Source organism: Schistosoma mansoni (genome assembly GCF_000237925.1).
Source record: "Schistosoma mansoni, WGS project CABG00000000 data, chromosome 1 unplaced supercontig 0094, strain Puerto Rico, whole genome shotgun sequence".
Taxonomy (NCBI): domain Eukaryota; kingdom Metazoa; phylum Platyhelminthes; class Trematoda; order Strigeidida; family Schistosomatidae; genus Schistosoma; species Schistosoma mansoni.
Window position 1 is genome coordinate 170,132 of NW_017385991.1, and position 20,154 is coordinate 190,285.

General features: G+C 35.6%; 1 protein-coding gene across 1 annotated transcript in view; it reads left to right on the plus strand.

The window, feature by feature from the left end:
* Positions 1-8,900: 8,900 nt before the first annotated feature.
* Smp_142110 (hypothetical protein) overlaps positions 8,901-20,154 on the plus strand; it is a gene marked incomplete at both ends in the record, with an annotated part of 30,554 nt that continues 19,300 nt past the window's right edge. The window contains 7 exons of the mRNA XM_018791700.1: positions 8,901-9,026; positions 9,065-9,181; positions 12,103-12,217; positions 15,082-15,127; positions 15,177-15,209; positions 16,241-16,346; positions 17,729-17,830. Coding sequence (XP_018645119.1) covers positions 8,901-9,026; positions 9,065-9,181; positions 12,103-12,217; positions 15,082-15,127; positions 15,177-15,209; positions 16,241-16,346; positions 17,729-17,830 — 645 coding nt within the window. The remainder of the gene's footprint in view (positions 9,027-9,064; positions 9,182-12,102; positions 12,218-15,081; positions 15,128-15,176; positions 15,210-16,240; positions 16,347-17,728; positions 17,831-20,154) is intronic.

Below are 20,154 nucleotides of genomic sequence, written 5' to 3' on the forward strand. Positions count from 1 at the left end.
GTTACTAACTCATTTCAATTATGACAATGATGATAATAATAATAATAATTCAGTTAGCAACCGAGTTTGATGATATTTTCCTCGTTACCTGTTTCATAATCATCTATACATGTAAACAGTTGAATAATAACAGTATCGAAGTGATCACTTGAATGCTTCACTCCATTGTGTAACATTCAATCGCACTGACTCTCATAGAGACAATGGAATATTGGAATAGATAAATTTGATTGAATTCACTGATTCATAATCTAAATTCACTCACTCATATACACATGAGGTTTCACAAGAATGTAATGTAATACGATACAATATTTGTCGAGTGTTCCAATGAATTCATCAACGAGATTGACTTGACTCGATCTCTCTCGCTGAACATGTTCAACACCGGTTAAAGTGTTAACAGTCAACTTTTTCCATGAAAGAGAATGGAAACACTTTGATTCATTGAGAAAATAGGGTAGATGCATTGTTTTTCACTTTGAATGTCTGAATGGTCAACGGCATTAATAATATTTGTGTTACAACTACTGAATCACTCTTTGATTTCATGTGATTCCCAATATCCAAAAGCTTTACTCATTATCATCTTGTGTGTTAATAACAATTCACACTATTTGCATGTTGTTGAATGATCTGATCTCGAAATCAACAGAAAGTCATTCCGATGTGCCCAAATAAGCTTGTTGTCTCAGTTTAAATAGCAATTTCAAAGACTGGTTTAGATATGGATCAGTCAATTGCATATGTCGATTACGGAAATCAGGGAAACAATGAAATCAATGATGAATCAGCCTACAACGATTTGCTGGAATGAAAGGTGAATGGGACAGTTGTCTATTTGAACTGCTTCGCAAAGTGATCGTCACAGGGATATGGAACTCGTCGATGTTGTTACTCACTCCAAAGAAATCTTTGTATTGTCAAATGTAGATTTAATCCTTTGAACAATGCCCATTGAGTTGGTTTCTGATTGACAGGTTCACAACTACAATTTCATTAATTAGGTATTTGGCCAGAATAAGCATCCCTAATCACTTCAACTACAATCATCATAGTTAAAAGGGGTTTTGGTTATCCATTATGTTTTCATTTCATGCTCATTAGATTTCACTGTTAGTCAATTATTTTCACTAATTGCTTATAACATTGTAATTGATTGACAGAATGTGAATAAATTTTTCTCGCACGCAAACATGCCTATCAAAGTGATCAGATGATCAGATTGTTTGGAAGTGATGAAACAATGAAATACACATTAGAGAAGTGAATTAGGTAGCCACAATCAAACCAATAAGACGATATGATGAACAAACATACATATACACACTTGCAAAGATGTACAAAGGAACAAATGACTAACATCTTGCTTATTCCATTTATAGACACATACAAACATACCATTACTCCTCCTCAACTCACACGCACACAAGCACACATAACACATGATACATCTCTCACAGACATTTTCACATGACAAGACAGATTATGTAGTGAACAATGTTGAATAAGAATGAAGAGAATTCAGCGAAGAGAATTTACTTTCCGACGAAATCATTTACTTATGCTAAATATTCGTACTTGGGAGGCGAAACCCGACTCAAATGTCCTCGTCGTGCCTCCTGGATCATGGCACTGATTCCATGTACTAACATGAACAGTAATACGGGTGGTGGAGAACGGCCTGATCAAGCACTCTACCTATACCTACGAATGATTACGATTGCTACAAAGAATCATTGCATAATTACTGTCGGTTCATAAAAAAAGAAAGAATGAGTCTTCCACCCCCCCCCAAAAAAAGAAAGGAAGAATGATGTAATGGTTCTGCGTAAGCAATGCAAAAAGAGCTATTGAGCCCCGGTAGTTGTACCGTACTTCGATGTAGCACTCTTCTCCAGAAGGGCCTACTAGGCTTCACCATGTTCCTATGTCTGGAATGGGTACATTCGTATTTTTAGTTATATGAAAAATATCCATCTATAGAGGGATAGAAGATGTTGCATCATAAATTGTTTCAAGACTCTTATTATCAAATGAATGTACGAATGATTTCGTCGAAAGGAGGATTTCCTTCACTGAATTCTCTTTATTCTTATTCGACAATGTTGATAATGTTAAGCAGAGATGGATAGTGGCTAGCAGTGGAATCCAAGACGCGCGTTTCGTCCTATTTGGGACTCGTCAGCTGGATGTACCTACATCTCAGAGTTGATGTTCACTTTGAGACTCGAACTAAGTACCTTTCGCTTTAAACGCCATCGCGTTATCCACTCGGCCACTGAGTCCTGATAGCCACTTGCTTGTGCGATGGGGTGAAGTTTAAATTCATCCAGCTGGCGAGTCCCAAATAGGACGAAACGCGCGTCTTGGATTCCACTGCTAGCCACTATCCATCTCTGCCTAACATGCTTGTGAATTGAGGCTGTATTGAGGCAATACGCACAGTATGCACATATGCCAATTAGAGACTGACCAGTTGCAGTCCTAACACATCGATGGGAAGATTCAAACAAGCAATACTAAATGAAACGTTGATAATGTTTTATTAGTGGTCATGATCATGACGGCGTATTTGCTTGAACAGAAACACGACGTAATCGAAATTCACAATAACAGACATAATGTATTGAGAGAAATGAAACATATACACGATTGCGCACAGAGAAATACCATTTCAATTTGTAACAGATTTCCACTTCATTTTCTCCTTCATCGGAGTGCAAGAGAGAAAGAGAGAGAGGGATTGATAGATAGAAAGGGAAGTAGGGACTAATAACGAGAACACAAGTGAAGAATATCATTATTGTATTTGAGTGATAGGGAACAGGATAAAAACTGAGAGTTTATTTGTTGAATATTTTGATATGGATATATGACAAGTATTTGTAACTGTAAAGACAAACTGTTATATTATCGTATCTAGGCAACGAAGACAATACTACTATTACTACTACTACTACTACTACTACTACTACTAATAATAATAATAATAATAATAATAATAATAATAATAATGACAAGAATAAGAATAGTCGAGAGCATGTCTAGCTGATATTCAAAGTTAAACATTGAATTTTAAGTGGACAAATAGTTTGCGCAAAAACACCACTTCACCTTTCTATCTACATGGAGTTCACAGTTTCGGTCATTCATGCAAATGACTAAATGCCTAGATGCAAAGTTATCTGTATTGATTAGTCCCATTTAAACATGGATTGAAGATTTGTTGGATGAACATAGTGAAAGTAGAGTACAACGAATAATAATACTCTCTCAGTTTATCATCATGTTATCTTGTTGTCTTAGTGATTAGATCTACAAGTGAACCAGTTTTAGTTGGATGATTAAATGCGGGTTTTTTTTGACTTTTATTTCTCTTGTCAGAAAGTAAATGAGTGACCGATATTGTGTGTGTGAGTGTAGTTCAAGTGTGTTCTTCTTCTTCTTCATTCTACTTGACATTCATCCTCTCCACCTTACTATTGTGTATTAGTATTAATTTGTTTCCTAATCACTTTCTCTTCTCATCATGCTCTCATACATACAGACATTGTATTTCTCATATACATAGGTCAATACACATACATCCTCCTCGAATGAGTAATATACGATACTCATTGAAGGCTGGTATTTGGATGGAAATATAAGTTAGTGTCCTAATTGCAGTAAAGAAAGTGTAATGGTAAGCCAACACTAGGGACCACAGAACTGTTAATAATAATAATAATAATAATAACAATAATGGTATTGGCAGTACAGTCTAGTATGTTGATACTCATTGATGATGGTGTTGAAAATGGTCGTGCTGTAGTTGGTTATTGTTACATAAATAGTTTTTAATTCTGATCTTTTACATTTTTGGTTTCATACTCTTAAGGTTTGGTATTTAGAAAATTTTACTGTGGAAATTCAAAAATTGAGGATTCATAGTGAAATTTGTCATGATTATTGAAGGAGCAATATATTTGAGTTTATTATTCACAATTTATGAGTAAAATTTGGCACGCGAATTATAATTTGATATCCTTTTTATTTAGGTCGTAAGTTACGAGTTCAACAATCGATCGTGGTTTAATTACGGATTAGCGAAAAATTTGGACGTGACACCTACTCCCAAATCTTTCTAAAGAGAACGCAGAATACTTTTCCTGTTCTCTCTGTATATGTTTTTAATTTTTCAGCTACTATGCTTTCTGGCCCTCCAGCATTGCTAATCTTAGTCTGCATGATGGAATTGCTAATTTCTTCTATTGTTGGTGTTGTGACATGCATAAGAAGATCTATATATGCTACTCCGATGTACGGTGTCTTGAGTGTGGCTAGACTATTCAAGAGCTCTTTAGAGTGTTCTACCAGCCCGCTTCATTGCACTTGACTCCTATTGATTGTCTTACCACTTTTTATTTTCGCATGGTCGTTTTGGTTCGCTATACTTTCCGACTAGCTCCTTTGCTTGCAACACATTTTTTTGTGTTTTCTCTCCTTGCAGTTTGTTCTGCCGTAGCTGTCGGGCCTTTTACATACACAGGCCCTACAAATTTGATGTTCTTTTTCACTCACTTGTTTTCTTTTGTATATCGGGCTTGTGCCTTGGTTTTATCGGCTTCTATTTGTCCATTGTTGGCCGAAACTTTGTTTTTCCCTTCTCCAATCTTATCCTGGGTATCTATGTGGATTCATTATCTACGCTGATGCTTGACGGAGTTCATTGCCTCCTGACATATCTATTACATGTTTGGGACTTTTTAACCGCTTTTTACTTGCTTTCAGTATTGTTTTTCCTTTCTGTTAGCAGGTCTCGTAAGGCTTGCGACCTATTTCTCACCGAGTTTGTCAGCAACTTGAAGGAGAGATGAATCAACCTCTTGTAGTGTTGCTTGTCCAGCTGCTCGATGTTTCTTTAGATTCAGTTTTAGTTTGATAACCGCCAGGTGGTGTGAGGATTCACTGGTTCTTATCTACTTTTCGTACATTTTCCAAGGACCCTCAGGATTTTTTATTCATATGAAGTGACCGATTTGGTTCTCTGTATATTGTTCCTGTGAAACATGTGAAGCTTAGTGCATTTATATGGGGTTCGGAAGCTACCGCATGTTAAAGTATTACTGAAAAGCGTACGAACTAGCCAGTATCTCACCATTCGCGTTTCTCACTACAATCTGTCAACGATTCGTTCGTAGTCAGTGCAGTCCGACCATGGTGTGTAGATCCCTCGTCACTATGGTGGGGGATTTCTCTGGGAATTTCTCTAGGACTGACTACAGGCTTTTATAGTACTGGTCCGTATCATCTTTGCCGTTGTTATTTGTGTGTGGCACCGGATAACTTTCGATGCGATTATTTTCTTTATTCCGAAGGGTGCTTTATGGCCATAAAGTAATGCATTCCTCGTTTGATATGCTATTTCGTTCTCCCCATTTTGTGTGCCATTGTTCACTGTTGGCCTATAGTCTTTAAAACATGTTAGGTCACTTATTACTCTCTGTACTGCAGCTAACATTAATGAAAACGTGGTACTGATGACAAGGAAATACAAAAAAGAGTAGCGCCAGGACAAACAGCTGTAAATGGTTGCTGAAGTGTTATTGTTTTTAGAGAGATAAATCAGAGTATTCCTGATCACTATGTAGAACTCAAACCAATTGTCGTCGCTAGAATGAAATATAATTAAAGGAAATACATATAGATTATTCAAGGAAAGAGCTATGTGTTGAAGAAACGAAAGGTGGAAAGAGGTGAGGTTTAGTGAAAACAGGGATTAAGTGCAAAATGGGATGAATGTATTCTTAATTCAAGGAAGAAACGCATGAATTTTAAGTTTCTATATGCACTAGCTTCTTCGTTATTGTTAGTTTTATTTGCTATTCTTTCTGCTGATTACCAACATTTTGATCTCAGCGTTAACCCATATTTACATGTAATTGAATATCTTATTACCATGGTAAAGCTGACTTAGTATTGGAAATGTGAATTCAAGAACTAGTAAGTATAGGAAGATGTTATTAATATCATTGAATAATACTCCTCAACTCCTATCATAAAGAACCTTGAACAAACAGACGATCTAACACGAGGGGGAAAGTCCTGTAACTTATTCGCCTGTGGCGCAAATTGGAGGCTGTTAACGCGAAATGAGATGTAATTGATGTAGCAAAGGTTGTGAAAATTGATATGGTTATATTCAAGCTACTACTTATAAACCTCCCTTCCAAGTGTTTAAATCTGGATATATGACCTGCCGATTCGACGTCGGGATATGAAGTATTGAGCTCCGTCTGAAAGACCATTTTTCTTAGACTTACGATTGTCACATTATCTACAGATTTTGATTTCCGGCCAACATCTTGATATCATTGTGATTTTCAATGATCATGTCACTATCACTTCACATAACAACCCCTTGTGACAACTGCAATGTTAAATTACTTCTTCGACTGGTCTGGTGTGATTTGATTGGCTCTGTTCTATGTTAATGAGGCAGAAACGCAACCCCTGATAGTTAGGGACGTTGGTTGTTGTAGGTAGTCTGTTGGCTGCATTTTTCCATCATTTTTATGAAGCGACTGTCTCATAATCTAACTACTCACTTCTGAGGAAAACTGAATTGATATATCCTCATTTCGCGTAAATCATCATTCGTTGCTTAATGTTTGACAACTATGCTGTCCCAAATACCTTCCTACGAGACAATCCCAAATCCAGTCAAACCAGAAGTCGAAAAATGAAGGCATATAAACGTATATTCAGGTAAGGGTCAATGCATGAAATTGTAGACAAACTAAGTTGATTGATTTCCTTAGGAGATGAGCAAGACGGCGCACAAAATGCTGACTTCTCAAGGCTTTAAATAAGAGTGAATGTTACTAGTTTATTAAACAACTAAAGCTTCTCAGTAGCGGGTTCAAGGAAATACTTTTCCACAAAGCTTGAAATAAGAACTTCAAATATTATCTTACTGTTTGCTTGGTTAGTAATAGCTACGACTTCTCACTCCGACCCTTCCTATTATAGTCAGCTTTATATACGACAAGATGAATTCAATGTTATAAATTTCCGTAACGTAAAACATCCAGAGGATGCTGACAATGGAAATGATTAAGTTAGCTAAGAAAGTATGAAATAAGTCTCCATAGAGCAAGAAACAGTCTCGTGGCTTGTTAGCTATAAGCCTTTTACTTAAAGTAAGTTATTGAAGTTGTTGTGATAGAAATCAATTACTGCGTTTTAGTGATCCCAGGGTAATATACTTTTTCAAGGTCGTTAGGAGCCTAAACAAAATCATTACTGCGTAGGGGTTTTCGGTAGACTTTGATTTCAAATGCTTAAAACAAATACAAAATATGTATTTTAGTTGTCACTATTTATCTTCTATATCCTTTTTTATTATCTGCAATGAGGATCATTGTAATTGAGGCCATCTGAAAATGGTATACAATAATTATTGTGCATTATAATGCACAATAATTATGTGCATTAATTAATGCACCACATGGTATGAAAAGATTATTGTATTATCACCACTCAGTTTAGAGCGAGTACTCCATGTGACCCTCATAAAGGCACTCTGTATGTGCTTTGACATTCACTTCTCAAGGCAACCATTGATTAATCTCACATCAAAGAGTGAACACAGTTTAGATTGCAGCCCAATCTCCCTATTTTGAGGAATTTTGGGATTTGTCCCAAAGTCCAATGTTCACATCCAAGATTTGAGGAAATTCTGGAGTTTTGTGCCAGTTCTACAAAAGTTTATCTAGCGGCCTCCCCAAAACTGATCAAAGTTTTCCCAAACTAGGGAGATTGGGAAACCATGTACATATCTACGATTCAACTTTATTGCCTTGAATGGTTGTTACGTACATGCTTTGACGATGATCAAGACTTACTCACGTTCTAGTCTTGCTTGCCATATGTCACTCGATTTATCTATTATTATTAGTATCTATATATTTTTCTTTATTACTTAGCACTTCCGTTCGGCCGCTCTTTGTTTCTACATGAAATTGATAATTGCCTGGGCTAGGAGAGAAAAGAGCGGTTTTACCCGGTATCAACGTATCTCTAGGGTTATTCCTTACAAACGTAAATCCAAACAAACTAGTCTTTGATTTACGTTTGGTATTTTATATCAATAGATCTTTTAAGACGAAGTTAATTGATGAACGTTTAGCAACCCTATCTGCTATTTTTTAAGTTTACATTAAAAAGTAACAACTTCGCAGTTCTGTTGTTTTTGTGTCTGCCAGTTCCAAGATACTTGACGACACTACATCTTGTCTTTAAGTTTTCCATTTTGGCTAGCCAGAAGCATCTGTCCCAACGTAGTGGGCCACATGTAGACGTAAGCACCACCACCATAGAGTCATCAGAATAAAGCATGAGGTACAAATAACTTTGCTGCTGTTTCAGGTTTACCCAAGATAGCGGAAAATATAAAGACGCACAAATTTGAATACTCTGACTTCAATGCTTCTATTTTAAAGAACGGGTGACTAATCTAGTAAATGTCTAACTCAATAGTGTATTTCAGAGACTACTTTAAAGCAGTGTATTTAACATTAAGTCGTGTGCATTATGAAGGTAATTAATTAATCAAATCAATCGAAATAATGTTTAACTCTTGAAGAGAATTATTAGTTGTAAAATTTTTCTTATGTGTAACTATGTAAGGTCGTATCCCAATGTTTGTATACATAATTTATTATGAACCGTCAATAATAAGAACAATAAGAGCTCTAGTGTAGTCACAACAACCAAACTTTTTCAAATGAAACTTCATTTTATATTCCTTTTTTAGACTGGTGTTTTCCACAATATTCGAGTTTTAAATAAGTCTTATTGAGAGGTTTTTTCGATAATCAACAACAACGTGATAATTACTTGTTTATAATTGTCCCATGACTTCGAAAATGTTTGTTGAATCATACGGAGATGAAGTTTCTCGTGTATTTACACTGGAGAAAAGTCAAAGTCGACAAATTAGCTCATTATTTGATCTACACTTATCATGGGTGACTTTAAAGGTTTATCACATGAAAAATTTCATAACATCTAATTTTAGAAGTTTTTTCTTCCTGTTGGATATCCATCTAGTGTTAGTGATGATTATTTAGAATACCAAATTTGGGATACTATACAGGCAGGTATTTTTTTCATTACTAAAATTTCATTATTCAGTGTACTGTTATGTTTTGTTATAATAATTGGGTTCTTTAAGTCTACAACACCTCTCTAGAATACGTACTCGACTTTCAAGAAGTCCTATTGGGTCGTGGATTTGAATACTTCTTCAATTATTATGAGTCTTTAACTCATTTACAAGGTATGGATTTACATACTTGGCTTTGAACAACGTCTGTTGTGGGGCTATGGATACTATTTGGTAGCTAAAACTTGAGTTGGTGTGACATTCGGTTTTAGGTGGTTGATTATAAGTGGATAGTCAACATGGTACTCTAGACAGCAAGGCGTGCCTGTAATCGGGTAGTTTTAATAGCCCTCACATAAACAGTATGGCTGTAAGCCAAATACATAATTCAGCTGTTGACGAATGGGTAGCAGTTAGACACAAAAGACTTCTCTTCTGAATGGTGATTCGAATGTTATCGTGTATGATAAAATTTATACTGAAGTAGATATTGCCATTCACTGTGGCTGCGTTGTATTTTTATCAGTTATGCACTGTATAAAGTATTAAGGTTTATTTCCAAACAATAACGCCATCCTTCAATATCATAGAAAACGTTTACAATGCATAAATTGTTCCTATATGTTCTATTCCTTTCTTGCTTACTGATAACATGTTAAATTTGGATATGTGGTTTTCGATCGATTCTTCATAACTGTACAAACACTATGTATAACCGCTTTCAATCTATTTATCAATATACTTTCTTTTTAATGATCAGTTTATTAGTTTTTGGCGAAATAAGTTTAGACATACGAATATGAACCTGATTCAGTTTGTTTACTATCCAAAAGCACAAAATATGCCTGTTACAAGTTTTGTTTTCCTTATGGTCAATCAGTTAGTCAGCTACAACGTAGGACCAGGCACATTTATGCATCGGTCCGAGTTGCCATACCTCGGATGCCGGCTCAGTAGTCTATCGGTTAAGTGCTCTGACGCGAGACTGGTAGGTCCCGGGTTCGAATCTCGCGGGGCGAGGTCGTGGATGCACACTGCTGAGGAGCCCCACACTGCTGTTTTCCTTACATGTGTATACTATTCGCATGTAAAATCAAGATTTATGGAGCTTATTTTATAAAGACGTTTGTGTAAATCAATTTATAACAAATGATGAGCGATAACTAATGATTTCGTAATTGTAGTGGCTAAAAGCTGTTTTTGTGCTATTTACTGTAAAGTATCTTACTAGGTAGAATAAGAGTAGGAATAGCAAACTGACATCAGGAATCTAAGATCAAGTCGTTTGATGGCACTTTCCTTTCCAAACTGCATGTCCAATTGTCGTATGATATTGAGTTGATTAAAAGAATAATAATATGGATTTAATTTACTGTTTTTGAATCACTTGATCGAAAAACGAAATAAAGGAATAAGAAGTACAGAGTGAAATTGAAATTCAGGAATTTCGGAAAGGTGAAGCATGAATGCATCTACATCACTGTGACTGATTTCGAGATACCTTGTTCAGTTGGCCGTATCTTTCTTCATATCTACTCTTGGGCCAGCTAGCATTGCTAGTTAAGGTGGGTGGTGGTTGAGTATATGTAACACATCCCAGCCGCCTTATTCGATATAGAGTCCCAACGTCATACTTCGATTCATCGTCTTTGTCTGGTACTACAATCATCAAGATTGATTATAACATCAGGTTGTGAACCATGTTCATGTTACACGAAAATAAAATACTTCATTCTTAAGTGCAGGTATAATGGGCGAAAACTTTAATAACTTAAAGTGGAGTCCCCTGGTCTCAAAGAGCACTACGTAACTTTATTACAACTAAACTAAAGGTTCCTATTCTTTTAAGGTAAATTACTTTGGATTTCAGCTCAAAGATTCGACGAGATCGTATTTTTCTAGATAGTATATTTCAACAGTAGTACATCTGTCAGGATGTAACGATTAGTGATGAGAAGTGATCAATGCGTGTGTGGATACTGTGTGTTGCCTGAAGATGTTTTATTCTCACTATAGAGGAAATTTCAGCGAACATTTATTGAGATATACTTGAAGTTACAGCTCGTATAGTTTAAACACCGAGTTTCATACCAAAATTGACCGTACCTATACTCAGTATTTAACTGGTTGGAAATATATACATTCAAAAGTCTTTAGTCGCCGAACGAAGAAGTGGCATTAGTCTACGAAGTCGTTGACTATTGAACTAAACCTTGTTAAAAGTTACAGACTAGCCGCCTAGGGTCTAAGCGATTATCTTTACCAATGTTCGGGGCTGTTGAGCGAAATAGTTCAGAATCGGTTCCGGTAGCGTAGGTACATCCACCCGTTGTCTTCCCTTAGATGTCAAGTTTAAAACTTATCTTACGATTTACGTAAATTCATCCTATCTTATGGAATCATACTGCCCATGTTTAATGTTTCCTACTACAATTGATACTGCTCGTACTCCTACTATTCGGTTGTTTTTTAAAGATTTCATCTTGGTTTGCTGATATGGTATGGCAACTTCTACCGATGCAGACATGTACCAGGTTCTACGTTATTTACTATTAGCTAGCTGACTGACTGAGTTTTTAGCAGTATATTTCTAATTTTCAGTGTGCATTTCGTTTTTATTGTTCCTGTATGATATGATCATCTTTAAAATTAATCATGACGTTAATTATGCTTTTATAGAAAACATCCAAGTTTAAGACATCGCCGCTCTATACCGCGAATTGGCTAAAGCTGAGATCGTATCATTTTACCCAGCGGCTCTAATGGTTAAGGGTGCTCTAAAAATACCCGAATACCCTAGGTTCGATTTCAGGCAAAGTAGTAGATGTATACTGTCAAATAATTCCAGTGCTTCTTAGTCTTTAATAGTTATCCCAACTGAGATAAATCCGTCATGAATGTTGTCTATATCCTATATCGTTAATTTGATTTGCTTTTTTTATTTTAAACAGGCATTTGCCAGCAGTATCACTGGTGCTCTTGCATCACAAGCTGTTTTAATCGGTGTAGGTGTTGGGGATTCATCGGCTACCATATTAAGTGCTAGTTTAACGTGGATGTTTAAAGGTGTTGTTCATTTGATTATTTTAAAATATTTTATAAAATTTCAATTTTTTTTATTGATGGTTCGCTTTGATAATTGTATGTCTATCAATCCATTTTCTTGTAATGTTTCAATTCCTCAATAAAACTCTGTAAACAATACAAACCGAAGTCTGTCTGTGAAATTATGAAAAAGTACCAATGTACACTTTTTTATAGTTTGGATGATTTAATTGAAAAGCGTTGATAATCTTGTCCAGATAGAGGATGAGGCTTCACCATTGAACTATTCAGTTCAAACAAACTCAACATTATCAAAACATCTTACTTACTTACGCCTGTTACTCCTAATGGAGCATAGGCCGCCGACCAGCATTCTCCAACTCACTCTGTCATGGGCTTTCCTTTCTAGTTTTATCCAACTGTTGTTCATTCTTCTCATGTCTGTCTGCATTTCTCGGCGTAATGTGTTCTTTGGTCTTCCTTTTCTCCTTTGGCCTACAGGATTCCATGTGAGGGCTTGTCTTGTGACGCATTTGTGTGCTTTCTTCAATGTGTGTCCTATCCACCTTCCAGTGCTTCTCTCTGATTTCTTCCTCTACTCGAGTTAAAACTCTTCTTCATCAGTTTAGAATTTAAACGGTACTTTCTCTTTTTGTCTGTCTACCTTGGCGAAGCATCTTATTTGAGAGGCTGGTCGAAATTTTTATAGGTTACATAATAACAACTTTTACGACATTGATTATTCATTTTCACTAAAATATTTAATGTGAACAGTAGTAGTTGTGAATATATGTAATATGTTCTCCCTAAGTGGAACGGTGATAAATGCAGTCATTAAATGGACATTGTACTGTGTTGTATACAATGAAGAATAACTGTTTAACTAGTTAGAATTGAAGTGGAAATTTTGCTATTTGCAATTTCTAGAGGATGATATCTGGTTTTTGAATCCAATTATCTGATAGTTGTGTGAACTCTATTAAAATTATCCTCTTTTTCAACTCACAATATGAAACATCCCTATACTAATTTGACTTGTTCATAACTTACCATCTAGTACTTGAATATGTTTTAGATTAACAAGACTTTCTAAATAAGATATAAAGTGTTATCTGAAAATTTATTTATTTATTTATTTGAACACATAAATATTGGTACAAAGGGGCACCAAATACATATGCGCCACACAAATTTTATTTTATTTGTGTGAGGGCTGTGATACTGCTCGGGTGCCCAAATTGAAGCAGGTAGTTTTCTTAGGGGGCCACATCCTGAGCCTTCGAACCAAAGGTCTGAACCATAAGGCAGTGGAGCATTGTGAGGAAATGCAGTCTCATGGTAATCGGTGACTAACGATTGATTTATGCGCGATTTGTTCCCTCAGGATGCTGAAGCCAGCCCATGTGCACCATTGGTTTGGAATCAGGGTTTTCCAACTCCCCTAGGTGGACTTTCCGTGTCCACCGACCCGGCTAAAGCGCCGGACATTCGCTTTTCGTCCTCTCAATTTCGTAAACAACACCCGTAGTGTGAGAAGGTAGTGAGTAGAACTTCCCTGTCAGAGGCTATATACACGTGGTCATGTGAGAGCATTTGGAGAGGGAGAGCGGACTCTCCCCACTCTCGGCCGTACCAGGGCATTTAGGGGCGATATCTGAAAAATGATAAATCGAAATAAAGTAGCGTTCATATCAACCTTCTTTTGGTTAACTGATAAATATTTTATTTTCATTGTTCTTCGTAAACTGTATTATTCTACATTTTTCGGCAAATTATGTATGTAAATGGTTTTCTCAACTGTAATTGGCAATTTACTGACAGTCATATGTTATGTTATCGTTTAATGTTTTACTATTTCCAAAATTTCCTTTATTATGTGACAGTCTACTTCGTGTATGGGAGTAAATATCACGAATATCAAGGTATAATAGTAGAATGTCTGAGAAAACTGTTTCTATGGCATGAGATCATATTTTGTAAGCAAACATTGTAAATTACTTGGAAGATTGGCTTAGACAGATTTTAGTAGCATTGATCCATAAATCGTATTATTTTCTTTACTCTGTAACCCTACAAAAGCCCAATCCATCAAGTCCGAAAGATAGCTCAAAACGGATGTATACGGGTTAGGTTACGCGCCTAAACAAACACTTTCAGCTGGTCTAATCCATCAATACGAACAAGGTTGAGCACTTATGAAACTTTATACTATAGGGAATCGTATACGACTAGATTACTACAGAATTGGCGAATATTTAAGTTGTTTGTTCAATAAATAGGCGAACTAAAGTTATGAAATATTTACTTCCTAAACTCGAGTAAATCATTCGTCTTTCTCCACTCCATCATAATACTAAACATTTGAAAGAATACACTCGTTTATTTGTTTAAAGCATTCCCAAAATCCTCGAAAGTAAACTAATTAAGGGACTTTGTTGTTTTACATAGTATTTTGAAACTCAAATGTTTGGCTATAATCGTATACCTAGACAGTTTTGCTGAATTCAGTTTACCAGCAATCGTCTGAACAGTAAATCGGCAATCAGAACTCGTATATAATCGAATATGTTCGATGTTTTTATTAAAACACGAGATTAGCGTTTGTCATGCATTTCCATCATCCTTGCAGTCATTATGGTCATCAGATGAACTGTTGGTCCCCTTGAAAAGAGCTGTTTTTGACAATAGGTTATCTGCAAAAGAACCTCAACATTTTATGAATTGTTTTGAGAGTTTCACCGAAACTCTTAGTTGTTTGATCCGTGTAATCATCAACTATAAAGATTAGAAAAAAGAATGATTATACTTAGTCAAACTGTACTGTAAATTGTGAAGCTTATTGATGATATTATTATTACTATTTTTGTCTATTTTTGATTTTCCAGATGGTTCAGGTATGATTGGAAGAATTATATTTGCTGGTTATCATGGGTAGGGATTGATTGGCTTTTTTTCTATAATACTACTTATTGTCTTGTAGAATTAAATTAGACTGTGATTGCAAATTTTGGAGGTAAGCAGTTATGTTATGAACATTATTTGATATTTAAATCACTCATGTGCTCACTAGTGACTAGATTGGAGAGGTAATTCTCGAAGTTCTAGTGATAAACCGTGACTAATGGAGTTTGACCGTGTCTGTTGTGAGGCGGCTACCCACCAAAGACGGTTGGAGATAATGTCACAGTATCTTGGATTGATTGAAGTTAATCATTAAGACCGTTAAATGTTGACTCATTGGTCTGGAGGTTTAGCGTTCACGCGCAAGTCTGAAGGTCCTGGGTTCGAGTCCCACGCGCGGGGCTGTGAGTGGACGTCGTTGAGGGGTCCTATACTAGGACTAAACGGCCGTCCAGTGCTCCCAGGTTTTTAATGATGGTCTAACATTGTTAGATTTATAATCCTGATAATGAGAATTACTTTTCTAGTATATGTATTGATAACTTCGGAACATAATTATGTACTTTATATTGGTAGATGTTGTAGTCAATCGAATTTCAACTAAGTAATAATAATTCTAAACGTTAACCTATGTTTGATTAGTCGGCCGACATGGATCTAACATAATGAGGATCTACTTATCTATACACCAAGTAATTGTATTCTGGCTTAATTAGGGTATGAAACCACTTTCTACAATAGGAATATATAATTCAACTGATATTAAGGATATACGTTGAATTGTGTGACTTAAAATGGTTAAAAGTAGAAAATATTTTGACTTTTCAGCTGTTTATAATATCTAACTGTGTTGATTACAATCCTCAACTTTTAAACATTACGTCTCAGGTTCGATACCCACTTCATTTGATTCAGTTTCAACGACTGCATCGTATCACGAACTTCCATAAAGAATAATGCTTAAATGCTGGCTAACTGAGTTACTTCAAACTACCAAACTGTTGCAGGTTTAGTGCTTGTCAATCAACTATTGGTTGTTTGAAAGAAATAGTCAATGCTAATTCTACTTATTATTATTCATCAATATGTATCTTGAAGTAGTCGTCATTTCTAGTTATTCTTTTTTCTTTTACTCTTCTATAGATTTGTTGCTGATATCTTAAATGATTGTGCTTTATTCCTTGAGATAATTTCTCCATTATTCAATTATTTGTTCACACCACTACTTTGTCTTGCTAATGTACTTAAGGTAACTCATATTCATTCATATTGGTTTAGATGTATTCTATTGTCTACCCTATCTCTTTGCTGCGAAATTTTCTTTAAATTGTCCATAGAGGGTCGTACTATGAATTTCGATGGTTTCATTTATTATTATCGGATGTTGTGGATATTGTTAAATGTTTCGGTATTGCACTACGAGCTTACTTTAGTTAGAGAACCATTTAAAATCAAGAATCACTGGACACCTCTTTCGTCTTACTATAGAGCTCGTCTTTACACACCCTTGACCTCACCAGGTATCAACCCCATCACCTTCAAGCCTCGCTGTGACTCCTTCACATTCAGACTACTGAGTTTTTACCCATTGACTTTCATTTCTAATTCCATTCAATTTGTGTCACTCTGCTACCAACATCTGATTCTACCTGCTTCGGTCTGGGAACCCAGGCTGTATTACAGCCCTCACACAAATCGAATGAAAAAGTATAGCGCATATATATTTGATGCCTCCTTGTATCAATGTTTATATGTTTAAATAAATACCTGTTTCCAGTAGTGATGCTTGTCCGACTGCTGATATGACGAATCATCTCTGCTTACATATTTTCACCAGAAAACAAGAAGTAACCGCTCGAAGTCTAGTTCTTTTTAAGCCTGTGAGTTGACTGAAGTTAGAAGTGTAATTTATCAAATGCCAACTCAGTGGTGTGAATGTTAAGAGCTCAGCAAGAGACCCAAAGCTCCTGATTCCAATCCTTAGTGGCTATGTGTTCCTATAGAGTGTCACAGTACGACGAAACAGCCGTTCAGTGCTTCCTGGTTTTCAGTAAACACAAGCAATCCGTCATCGCGTTTCGAATTTCGCTCAAAAATCAAATAACCGCTATCTAAAATCTGATTGGTTCGCTTAAAGAGTATACTGTTATTCCTAACTCTGACTTTCGTTGAGAATTCATATTTCGAATAAAAGTATTCAACTTAGTTGGGAACCAGTTTATGGTTCATTTTATTCCACGTTACAGGTTGAGAGGAAAAAACACTTGTATGGATATATTAGATGTATATTTTCAATTTGTATGTACAACATCGTTCACACTTTTAATTTTTTCATTATTTTTCTGAATCACCTAACCAGATACATTTCTTTAAGATAGCTTGTATCACAAACTAGTTTCAACTGTAGATAGTTGTTCAGCGGTATAAAGTCGATACTCTCAGCTTAAATCCTGATGACCCAATATCCGATTACTGGTCAGATTGTAGGTTTAAGCTTGTGAAAGGGTGTTGCACTAGGTATTCAATGGTTCACATTTTTAAGTTATCCGGGGATATAAACTATCAAATTTAATAATCATTACATACCTTCTATGCCAAACGTACATATACTTCATTTCTTTTAAAAAAAAGTCTTTAGTTGGTGTCGCTGGTAGTGCAACGCGTGCAGCTATTGTTCAACATCAAGCGATCAATAATAATCTAGCTGATGTATCAGCTAAAGATGGTAGTCAGGTTAGTTTTATGCTTTCCATATAGTTTTATTTTACTTACAACTCTATGGATTATACCATTGAATTAGTTAAGATTAATAAAACTACTTTTAATTCAAAACAATTAGTCGCTTTGATAAAACAATTAGACGATGGAGTTAATCTGAAAAGTATAATATACGTAAGCTGTACATTTCCAACCATCTAGTTACACATATAATCTTTAAGGCATTTTATACGGAAACTTATAAAGATCAATTCGATAAAAGTTACAATAAACAAAAATTGATAATTGTATTGTTGTGTATGCTACTTATGTCGACGGACTTAAGTAGTATGTAACACCAATCGGAAGTGCGAAACCTGGCAGCAGAAGGCTAAGAAGATCGAGTTAAGAAGAATAGAAAGGAATTGTAAACTTGAAGAAACATGCGGAATGTGAAGGGCAAATGATGGAAATTCGCAAATGAAGTATTCAGTGTATGGTTCTCATATTTTACCAACATGCTGTGTAATTAGGTTGTACCCATCTGTGTTCTCGTTCACAACATTATGGTCATTCATCGCTTGTCAGCGAGATTACTCTGTTAAGGTGACGCATCGATGAAATATTAGTCGCATATGGTAGAGTTCGGTGCTGATCAGTTATTAGATAGACCCGATCGCCCACAAACTATCTTACTTGTGAGGAAGAAAATAATGACCAATTGCCCTTTTTAGACACACTTCTGAGCTGAGGGAAAGATGGGACTATAAATCAGTCAGTTTATAGGACAGTGACCTGAACTTTTCATTATTTACCTACAGTTTTTGTCCGCTGCAGCACAAACAAGGCTTGGTAAAGTAGGTCATCAACAGAACTTAACGAATATGCATTGCAGATGCGTTTGAAGAAGATTCGAAACTGCTGACTGAAACACTGATATTAAACGGTTACCCGCTGAATTTTATAAATCGGTGTAAAAGTCAGTCCGTCTCTTTACCATTTAGAGGAAAGTCAAAAACAACATAACTTTTAGACAGATACTAGAAGTAGCCATTGAGATAACATATTACACTGATAGTTTATCGTGACTGAAAAGTTAAGTCCATAATTCTACATAGTCCTAGACGATCACGTCACACCCCATTCTTTCTATATTATATTAATTTTTTTCGTCCTCTATTGATAATTATTACTTAATGTTTATTGGAGCTGCCATTTAGTTGATCTTTATAAGTTTTAATATAAACTGCCTTGACAAGTATATATGTGACCAGATTGTTGGAAATGCACAGCTTTATTATAATGCATTTTTCAGACCAACTCCTCATAGTATTAATTTTGGTTCATCATACACAAAACCTCTGAAGTAATGCCATTAAATGAGCATTCATTCAATGAGATAACGTTTTGGTTGATACGCTAATGAAATGCTTAAAATACCTCAAATATATAGAGGGAAAAGTTTGTCTCGGGATTTAGAAGTATAATTGATGTAATGTGAGTAGAAGATTGCATTTTGATGAGTATGTTATATCGTTTATTCATAGTAAACTTTCAAACGAATCTTTCTCAATAGTAAGAACTTTTGTTAAGTATAAATGTCTAAACAGATCAAGATCTCTTTATGTGTACCCGTTAGATCATTCTTGCTTAATTTCACATTATTAGTATAGGTTTGTAGAGATTGTTGAGTTTCACTGAGATCATGAATCGATCAATGTTAGACTACCATTGAAAACCTGAGAGTACTGAACGGTCGTTTAGTCCTGGTATAGGGCTCCTCAACGATACCCACCCACAATCCCGCACGCGGGATGTATATAAATCGTGTTTTTCAGAATCACCATTTATTCAACAACTAGATAACGCAATATGCGCTCCACATTTTTATTATCACTAATTAGTAACATTAGTGCTTCCTCATGTTCTAACACTAAACTGTCATATTAAGAAGTATTTATGAGTATTTGTGAATTTAGTGATTGAAGGCTGTTGACAATTATCAACAATGGGTACCCACAGTTTCAAGAGAACTAATACGCTGTGTTATTTAAACCCGTACCAAACATTTTCGCTATCTAAGGTATTAACAATGTGCTATTCGAGCCGACAGTAGTATTTGTTTTGATTGATCACTAAGTACTGACAAATTTCATATTTGTTTGGTCCTGTTGTAGTGATCGAACTCTGTCTATCAAGTTAGAATGTACCCACTAGTCTAAGTGAGAAACACGACATTGGTCAATTCTTAATAATCAATCACTATAATATATGACCTTATTTTGTATTATATTAGACTTGAGTAAATGTTGTTTTGCCTTAGATGTTGGTTAATTACCTTGTTTGGAGCTTAATCATCG